Below are 10,243 nucleotides of genomic sequence, written 5' to 3' on the forward strand. Positions count from 1 at the left end.
ATTGGAAAATACATTAGATAATTCAGTTCATTTCCCTGGCGAGCTTTTCCCCACAATACATTTCAGTGTTTCATTCAGTTTTAAAAGTCCCAAGACTTCCATGACCTTCTCCGAGAGACTTCCTCGCAGACTAACACATCTTGCCCTCCAGGAGGTTCTTTATAAGCTTTCGAAATTTTCTAAATAAATTCCCTTGCTCCCAATTAGAGTCTCTTTTCCATAATGAATATCGCTCTCTGCTCCCGGCGTGCGTAGTCATTCCGTACTGACACATACTTCAACCTTTTTCGTATCATTTCTTAGGTGTCCTTCTCTTTTAACTCTCAAAACATGCACGGTGCTCTTCACGAGTCTTCCATTTGTCCCTTATTTTTCTTAACAGCCTGACCAGAACTAAATATTGCATTCCCGTTATAGTAACACCAATGCTGTGCAGGGAGGAGCTCGTGTGGCTTCGTTTAGCGAAGTGCCTTTGCACACACACACACTCTAATGCCGCTGTACTGTTTTCAGCAGCTATATTGCTTTGTGAACTCGTGTGAAATTTTCTACTTGTGCGTTTCCCGAGTTCTCTGCGTAAATGCTGCTTCCTGCCATTTAGTACTAGATTTCCACGTTTTCTTCGGCAAATGGTCCATTTTGCAGTTTGCCCTGATAATTTTGTCTCACCCTACAGCCCTACCTCTCAAGCACCCGAAGCTTGTCTCCAATGTCTGGACTTTTTGGTTCCATCTGGGCACCTCAGAGTGATGTTTATGAAAGCTGTTGCCCGGTCAGTGCCACAACCCAACACTCAACCCACGTGGAGAACCAGGCGGTGATGTGTAAGCAGGAATACTATCCGAGGTTTAACCCCTTCCGTGCCTACATGAACTTGGACATATGGACTACAGCAGCCAATCGAAATGCAAATTTCCCACTTTCGAGGGACTCGGGTTACTGTGGAAACGTGTGAAAGGAATTTGATTTAAAAATGTGAATAAAGATGCTTGCAATTTTGATTACTAGAGTAAGCTGGTTGTTGAATAGATTACAATGTTGGTGGATATTTTGGCACTTTTATATTGAAAATAAATTTTTTTTTTACTGAAGTCTGAGCATTCAGTGCATTTCAAAAAGCAAAGCATTTTCAGGATGCTGTTATTGTCAGGTGAAGGCTACAAACTTAAAACTCAAATTTTCTCAAGAATAAGGGCAGGATTAGGTTCTTAAAATCATCCATGAGCCTGTACTGCACATACTTCTTCTGAAGTTTACATTCTGTGGTATAACTAGAAGTGGTCTAGCTTTTGTAGGTACAAACTTAAACGCGTAAATAATTGCATCTGTACCAAACGGTAACACTGGGGACCTACCTCGATGCAGATCAGAGATTTTCCAAGTGATGCCACTTCTACTGCTGACATAGTTATTTGTGGGTGTAAACTGCTGGCAATAGAAAAAAAGGCTGAGTTGTGGCTTGTTTATCTGCTTCAAAATGCAAGCTGTCACTTGGACGATGTTGCGCTTGTGCAGTGTGGGTGAGTGGGCATTTCTTTCAGGAGCGAGTGACTCCTGACATTTTGTGTTTATATTTTTAAGCCTTCATGGTGCGATAGCATTTTCAGTGCATTTAATTGCCCTTGTTTAAAATGCCGAAGCTTGAACTGGGACAAATATTTCTTTGAGAGTGGAGTTCACACCACTCTCCAAAACAGAGCAGCATTGTGTTAGCTCGTGCTATGAGGCTGAATCTGTGTAGTGGGAAAGGCAGACAGGGAAGTGCTGCCACCCAGGTCGGGGCTGAATCCTTCCTTGGTGCAAGCTGCCTCTGCTGACCCTTCCTGCAGAGCCCTTTGTTCTGGCGTGGCAGAGCGTGTCTGGGAATCTTCACCCGGTGGAGTCAGAAAAAGGGGGAGGCATCCCTCAGATTCAGAGATGTCCTCCACAAGGGGACTCGTTAAGCCTGGAGAAAGAGAGAGTGAAGGGGGTCCAGTATCAGCCTTGTACAGCTGCTTGAAGGACAGCCACAAAGACAGCCGGACCAAAGCCTCTGTGGCGGCTGCAGGCGTTACGGCAGGTGACAGCGGTCACAGGTTGCCATGTGGGAGGTTGAGGTTGAACATGAGTGACTTCCCTCAGAGGATGGTGCTGCAGGAGAATGAGTTGCCCCGAGGGGTGGACAGATGTTGGAGGTGTTCATGATACGGCGGAACGAAGCCGCACATGATCTGCTGTAGTGGTGGTGGCAGTCCTGCTCTTCTTGGGAGGTCAGGCTATAGAGAGCACCACCATCCAGTCACCATTTTGAGGATTCTGTGAACTTGAGCAAGTTCCTTACTTTTTGCTACTTTAATTGTTTTCCTCTTGCTCTTTGAACTCAGGCTGACTGGAAGACAAGAACTCGGTTTGACAGTGAAACATTGGGGCTTCCATGTTTGTTTTTATTCGAAGGCACTGCAAAATCGCTGACGGCCTGTGTGCAAGACTACTCGGCGGTCTGAGCTCCCAGACCTACCTTCTGGCCCTGCCAGTCTCACCACGTTGCTGAGCTGTCAGACCAGCTCCTCTGACTGGCTGGTTTCAGCCAGAAACGCCAGCCCAAGTCTTGAAATGTTTCACCAGAAACAGCATGTTTCTGCGAACAGTTTGTTTCAGGAGATCAGCAGCTCCTGCGAAGAAAGATTGATTGAAAGATACCTTGCCAGCTACGCTTTCCCAGGCCTTTGAGTTAGCTCAGAATGAGACAGCGACCGGGTGGGATAGTCAAAAGCTGCTCCGTTTACTTTACCTGCTTAACTGCTCGTGCGGAAGGTGCTGCTAAGCCTTCCTTTGGTTTCTATGTCAGAAAAATGGGATTGCCGCTGAATGCTTTTCAAAATGGTGGTGTTTTAATGGCTTGATCAGGAACTAATGCCTGGAGTCTGCGGCTGCTTTCCACCACGTGTCATGCTGGGTGGGAATCTGCCTCAAGTTTAATTGTGATTGCTTGTGATTCTGATGGAAATTTCACATGTTCTTATGAACTTTGATGCTCTTGAAATGAGTACTGAGCCACGAGAAGTAGTCATAGTCACTGACATGCTTTCTGTGCACCTCTTGCCTATGGCAGGAGACTTCAGGAGGAATAGAGTGGGAGTGCAAACACAATGAATATGGAGGAAAAAAAAGAAGTGATCATTTAGTTTGAAGTGCAATGAAGTTCTCTGTTCCCTGGATAATGTTGCTTGTGGTGTAGCATGTTCACTGAATTTTGGACATGCAAAGGCACAGGGGGGAAGAGAGGACATGCAAAGCTGTGCTCAGTTAGCTTACCCAGCTCATTCTGTTAATTCTCTTAATTGTTTTAAGGAAATCTGTACTTTCCATGCACTGAAGTGAAGCTTTTCCTCAAGTATCAATATAAGGAGACGCTTTTCTTACATCTACAACAAACCGTAACAACAACAACAAAACCCCAGAGTTCAGATCGGCACCAAGTCCCTGTTATAAGTAATGTGTATGTTCTAGACAGAATAAATCACTGAAAAAAGAAAGAAAAAAAAAAAAGTAATAAACCAAGCAAAGACACTGGAGAGTTCAGGGAGAGCAAAAAAAAGTTAGAAATGTTTTGAAAAGAAGACCTCTATGAAAAAGTTGGTCAGAGTTGTTAAAGTGCCAGCAAAAGACAAGGGAAATGAGCCGCGAACAGCTTGAGAAATACTGCTAAGAGAGGAAACAATCGTTCTCTTTAATCAAACCAGAACAGATCAAGAAGTAATTCCCCCGGGAGCTGTGTAGTATTAGGCAAAGTATTTCATATAACTTTTCATAACAATAACTAAGGAATGTAACAAGCTCATTAAGGTTACCAGGAATAATTGCTGCCATCAGGAGACATCTGTAGCCTAATTAGCAATCCACTGAATGCAAGTGAATTTGGGCTCAGTTAAAAATCATTCCTCTTACAGTAAAGGGGAAGATGAAATAAATAATTCAACTAGAAATTTCTTTGTACCAAAATGATTGTAATTCTACTAGAGTGAAACTGGAGAGGTTGCTCCACAGTCATCTCCTTGTCGTGAGCAAATTAATTCCTAATTTCTTGCCTTGTGCCAGGAGTTCCTTATAGCAGGATCAGGAGCTTCACTGATCTCCCTGAAACTGGTACTGTTTTTTGAAAAAATTCAGCAAAATAAGTTCTCTGTTAACCCAAGAAATGCTTAAGATTGCAAAGGGAAAAACAAAAATACCAGTATCAAAGTGGAATAGCTTGCACAGTTCACTAATAGAGCTGGTGATGGAGGGGAGGGGGAAATCATGAGCAGTTCCAAGTGTTCACTCTTGATTTCTGTCCTGGTGTGAACACTGCATAAACTCAGGACATTCAGTGTTCTGCTAAGAAGAGACATGGGAGAAGTGACAGCCATCCCTGCCCCCTGCTCCCAGCAGGTTTGTGGCTTCTCAGCTGCACATTGGGAACTGGGGGTACCAAGTGATCGTGGTCCTTGGACACAACACAGAGGGCGTCTTGGCCGAGCCTGAGCCTGCCTGGTTTGTCCAGGATTTCCACCTTGGAGCCAAGGGATGTTCCTGGTGCATTTCGTGAAGGTTTATAGGTACTGTGAGAGATGATTTTTGGACGAAGCCGGCATCGACTGCAGGTGTGTTCAGCTGCCCTCGCCTCGCCAGGCTGCAGCAAACCCCTCCTGTGGCTGAGATCAGCAAACCCCTCACAGCGTCAAGCTGGAGAGTGAAGGGAAGAGAAGCATCCAACGCAGCTTCTCAGCAGGAGAGGGCAGTGCTCTGCTGGGACCCTGTTTCTTGGTAAGTGGGGCTGGTACGGTGTTGAGCTTTGCTTCTACAGGGAGAGATTTTGGCTGCCACCAGTCTGGCCTGGGAGACAGGTCTGAACTGCTTGGGAGCACCAGACTGGCCAGACGAGCTGCAGATGTCACGTGTAGGGGTTCAAAGCACGCGGGGGAAGGTATGAGTTCCCGAAGACAGGCTCACCTGGGGAGCACGGTTGTTGCTTGTTCTCATGACTTTGTCACAAGCACAGTGGCAATTGGCAGGTCTGTCCTACATCTGGGTCTGGGCATGCAGGACCATTCCAGCTGCTCGAAGGAGCAATGACTAGCAAGCAGCTTGCTGTTGCACTTGCTGAAATAAGCCTGAAAGTTCCTGAGGACAGCTGATTGCCAGGGGGCAAACAAACTCATTAAAGAGAGCTGTTAACTATCTTAATCGGCTGAAAAGGGCAGAAGGGGAGGAAGCAGGGGAGGTGCTCACCAGCTGCACTGGAGCTGGTGGTGCCTTCAGGTCCAGCACCCAACTCCTCTGTGCCTCAGGAGAAGCCTCCGTGCCTAGGAAGTTGTGGCCTCGACAGCACCACAGGTTCCCACAGAGCCGTCCTGCCAGGTGAGCTTTTGGCTGATCTTTACAGTGGTATGTTGGGTGTTGCTTTCCAGCATTTGCTTTCTTCCCCTCCAGCCTCAGAGAACACCTGTTGTTCATTTTTCTTAGTCATCTAGTCACCTCCATCTTGTACTGTCCTCTCCATGTACTTGTTTTGCTTTAAGCTATTTGTGGAAAAGGTGCACTGCGGCACCTCCCCGTTGCCATGGGTGTGTTTTACTTGTACCTTTGGTTGCCCCATCCCGTGGTTCAGTCTGCCTGTCCACTTCTGTGGGGCAAATGGCTCGGGGCAGGGCTTATCACGTCCTCTTCTGCAGCACCCTTGAGTGAGCTGAGGGCTCGCTGTCTCCCCAGGACTGCTGTGACCGTCCTCTGTCCCGGCGGCAATGCAAAGCTCAGCCTGCCTTTCTGACAGGCGGGAGGCTGGCAGGGGTAGGTGTCCCACCTGGAGAAGGAGGCCCCTGGCTTTGATTGGGACAGTTGCCCCAACCACGCACTGGAGGAGGCTCTGCTGGGCAAGACCCAGCGAAGCTCCCTGTCTCTGCGAGCTGGGAGACCTGGAGGAGCAGGAGGCGGTGGGCGAGCGGTGCTCTGCCCCATGGTGGGCGAGTGACAAGAGCAGAGCAGGGGGAGGATTTATCATCCCAGTCCCACAAGGCGGTGTGGCAATTGAGGACCTGTGAGCTCACGCCCGCTTCTGCAGCTCATCACTAATGCACAGACACAGGCGCTCCACTGCTGCCGAAAGCTGAATATTACTGCTCCTCCCTCCATCTCTGGAGTGGTTTTCCCTGCAAAAGCCATCTGTCTGTGCCTGCCTGACAAAAATGGCTCCTTTGTCGCTGTGGGTTGCACACCATGAGGCTCGCTTTTTCTGTGACCTCTGCTATATTTCATTTCTGGCTGCTTTCTTCAGCCGCAGGCGCAGCAGCACAGCCCCTCAAACCTTTTCTAACTCGGGGCTTGCTCTGAACGGCGGCCATTCCTGGTTGCTCCCCTGGTTGTGTGTGTGGAGCTGCTCCCTGGGCTGTTCGGGATTTTGGCAGCCTTGTTCAGAGGTGGGGGTGGTTTGGTGTTGCCCTGCGGCCCCACGCACCTCTCTCAAGTTTTTGTTGCTTGGAGGCTGCCGGCAACTTGCGCGAGTGGGAATGACGCTGGCCTGGATCGAGGGGCCTCCCCAGTGTGTGCACTGGTGCCAGATGGGCTGCTCTAGCTGGTGTGGACAAGCTTCTCATCTAGCACAAACCGGTTATTTAATCATTGTCAGCTAAACTACCAGCAGCCAGGCTTGGCTTGCAACTGAATGCGTATGTATACATCTCTTGGAAGGAGCACGTCGCCTCCATGAGTGACCGAAAAGCCCCCGTCATCTTCAGTAAACTCAACTCCTGTGCAGTGATTCCCAAAAGGTGACACACCATACCCCTGATGATCCCCACCATGTTCTGTGGCACGGCTGCCGTACCCATGGGGTGACAAGTCTCTGCCAGATCTCGTTTCTCCAACCGCGCTGGCAAAAAGCTCAGTTTGCTGGGAGCCGTTTGTTTGGTTTTAATTTTGACTGAATGTACAGTTTGCAAAGGGAAGCTGATGCTTTCGCACGTCTTCGTTAGCACAGATGTGGGGGAAGCCCGTGCGCTGGACCCGCTCCGGCTCCCAGAGACAGCAACATGGAATGCAGGTCACCTTTGCTGAGCTGAGGGTCAGCAGGTGCTGTGGTGTGGGGCTGTCTTGAAAGTAGGAATAACCTCCTTTTCACGCAACGTTGGGGTGTTGCGGCAACATGCTTGGCCATCAGCGCCCTACGAGAACCTGCTACGATGATTGCTGGTTCTGATTTAGGGAGAGAAATGTTTCACTTCATTCGCTTGACACGGCCTTGTTAGATGAAAGGTGTTTCGCAGTGCAGCATAGGAAATGCCGGAGAGTGCAAACCAGATGCTGAGGGTGATAAGGGAACCTTGCAGAAACGGCAGAAACCTTCCCACCGCTCTCCTCAGACCTGTGAGATAGCGATGGGACCGTGGGAGCTTATTGCTTTCTTCTCGGCAGTGCTCGCACGAGAAACACAGCATCTTGGCGGCGTTCCTCCAGCCGCTTGTACTCAGGCTGGTTCACCCTTCCTCCAGCTCAGTTCGTGACGGCGCACCTACCTCCGGGACAGGGCGCGTGGCGCTTGTGAGGCAATGGAAAATGACCTCATTGCTGCCCTGTTTCCAGAGCAGTGTGGGAAGTCCTCACTCCCCCTTGGCTCCCCCCCCCTGCTGCTTTTCAGCTGCGTGACCCATGGTTTGTGGCGTAAATGGTTTCGGAAGCTCAGCAGCAGTTTCGTATCGATCCGCTCTTTCCATAGCTGCCTGCAGGTCGATCAGTCTCTCTGCAGACAGCAAGCAGTTGTTAGCCAGAGGAGATGCCAGCCCTACTTCTGTTGATGAGACCCTCTCCTAAATCACCGCTTGTGTTTCTCCTCCAATTATTAGCTTTTAATTAGGCACCTACCACCCCTTCCCATTGGCTAAGGTCATCAGGCACACACCGCGCGTGCCTTTGGGCTCCCACCATTAGCACTGCTTTCAAATCATGCACTCACCAAACGACTTTGAGTGCTGAGTTTGGGTTTTTCCTGCATGTATGTCCCTGGCACGTAATGCTCTTGCCAGGGCTGCAAGAAATCAGATCATAGGTATTTTCTGCTTAATGAAGGCTCAGTTGTACAATTTTCCCACACCATCGCTGTGGTGACACACAGATGCCACTGAGCAATTTTCTCCTAGCACTTCGCTATCACTTTCACCACCACTACATCACAGCAAGCACAGCTGGTCTCCCTCTCTCCTGGCTTGCAGGCTTTGCTTACGCTTTCAATTGCAGCCTTGAACATCGCAGCTCTGCGTGGCCTTGACTGAGCCCTCTGTGGCTTATGGTGGTGGGATGCTCCTGATGGAAGTAGAAATCTGGGACACCAAGACCTGATGGAGATGCCTGGAGTGAAGAGCCTGCAGAGGCCAAGCTCACGGTCACACAAGCTTTTCCTGTCTGTGAGTATTTCTGCCTTCTGAGCAAGGTTCACAGGCAAGGTTATGAGTTTCCCTTGCAATAGCTGAACTTCATGACCCAGGTCATGCATCTGCAGCAATGTGCAACTTTTGGAAGCCCTCAACTCACAATGCCACTAAGGAGAGATACCTGTGCCTTTTATAGATGCCCTGCTCATTCACTGGTTGGTGAAGGGTGGGTTTGTTTTTTGTCTAAGAAAGGAACCTCTCTGTTCATTTGAAAGGTTTGTAAAAATTTATCAATTAAGGACTAAAATTTGTCACACAATTTGTTGAGGACCAAATAATGGCTTCTAGAAACGCTTCAAAAATCCTGGAGTGAGAGGTAAAGTATCTGTTAACTCTTATTTATTAGTTTCCTTAGTGAAATGTAAACCTGTGAGCATCCTCCAGAACAACTTACATGACTGAAGCTCAGTAAGCTGCAGGTTTGGTTTTGGTTGCAACAACTTCATATGCTGTTTGCTGTGATAAGAGACCTGAAGCCTAACCAGACCAGTGTTCGTCTTTCTGAAGAGACGACTTCAGGGATGAGCACAAAGCTCCTAGATGGCTTTCTGTCTGACCTTCTCCTTGCTTTCTCTTGTCTGGGTAGTCCTTTGTCTCTATGACCAGCCCCATCTGCAGACCTGTCAAGCCTGAGTTCAGCTGTCTTGGCCAAAGCGTCATTGATATTTTGTATAGAGTTTTTTAGAGAAGTCCTCAAGAGACTGAATATTGAGTTCTATAAATAAAAATAGGAAACAGATGGCACCAGTATCAAAAGTTAAGTGTTTTTTAACTAGTCTAGTAACTAGTGTTCTCGTATACCTACAAAAATATTACAGTTTTATCTTTGCAAAGATCAAAAGAACAACTTTGAAGCACTTGCCAGGCACACGCAGCCGTGCATTTTAATAGATGACAGACCAAATATATCCTTACAGTAATGGGACCGACATGCCGATTTCAAATTTCCCCATGTACCCCTGCAGTGAACAAACCCTAATGAGTGCTCTGGGTTTGGTGGGGTTTTTTTTGTGGAGTTTTTTGTTGTTGTTTTGGTTGGTTTTGTTTGTTTTTTGTTTTTTTTTTAAATTGCTACTACTGTGTTGCTTCAAACATACTGCAGATATTAAAAGAAGAGAGGTCCACAAGCCTGGGGTCTGGGAGAGAGCCCAGTAAGGAAGTGTTTCGTGAGAGGAAGAAGTAGGAAGCCTCTGGAGCTCCCAGGTCTCCTTGAGATGCTGTGTATGTCAGCATCCCTCCCTGGTTAGATCAGCCATGTATTGGTTTTAACTTCCAGAAAGAGGTGGGGAGAAATAAGACCATAACACTCCTGACTTAGATTGGTACAAGCTGGCTCTGTGCTGCAACGTGGTCTCTTGGACAGGTTGCATATATGATGTCTAACATGACCAAACGCAGGGGAACCGCAGCACCGTCTAACAGCAAGTGGAAATGTTGTGTGCCAGCTGCTGCAAACTCAGAAAGCTGTCTTCCAGTTGCACAATTTATTCTGAAAACAGACTCCCAGCTGTACAATTTATTCTGAGGGCAGAAGAATTCTGCCCATTTCTCCCAAGCTAGAATAAACCTTTTGGAGTCCAGACTTTTTTAGAGTTACATTTGAGCCGAAGCTTGCTCTTATGCGAGATGCCGACTTTTATTAGTTTGTCTGCAAAACAGCTGCTTCTGCTTTCCATAAACACTGAACACGGGTTTAAGGTCTGTCTCTCTGCGGTGCCTGGCTGCTCTGCTCTGCAAGCCAAACCCCGTGCTATCGGAGGGGAACGCCGCTGCCTGCGCCATGACTCTCACCTCCTTTTATC

At 48.0% G+C, this 10,243-nt stretch overlaps 1 protein-coding gene across 1 annotated transcript in view; it reads left to right on the plus strand.

Annotated features, from left to right (window-relative positions):
• The window catches only part of KIAA0922 (KIAA0922 ortholog), a 47,380-nt gene extending 46,289 nt beyond the window's left edge, over window positions 1-1,091 (plus strand). The window contains exon 33 of the mRNA XM_009893694.1: window positions 677-1,091. Within this exon, the coding sequence (XP_009891996.1) occupies window positions 677-955 (279 nt within the window). The 3' untranslated portion in view covers window positions 956-1,091. The remainder of the gene's footprint in view (window positions 1-676) is intronic.
• The last annotated feature ends 9,152 nt before the right edge of the window (window positions 1,092-10,243 follow it).

The sequence above is a fragment of the Charadrius vociferus genome, unplaced genomic scaffold (assembly GCF_000708025.1).
Source record: "Charadrius vociferus isolate BGI_N301 unplaced genomic scaffold, ASM70802v2 scaffold59, whole genome shotgun sequence".
Lineage (NCBI taxonomy): Eukaryota > Metazoa > Chordata > Aves > Charadriiformes > Charadriidae > Charadrius > Charadrius vociferus.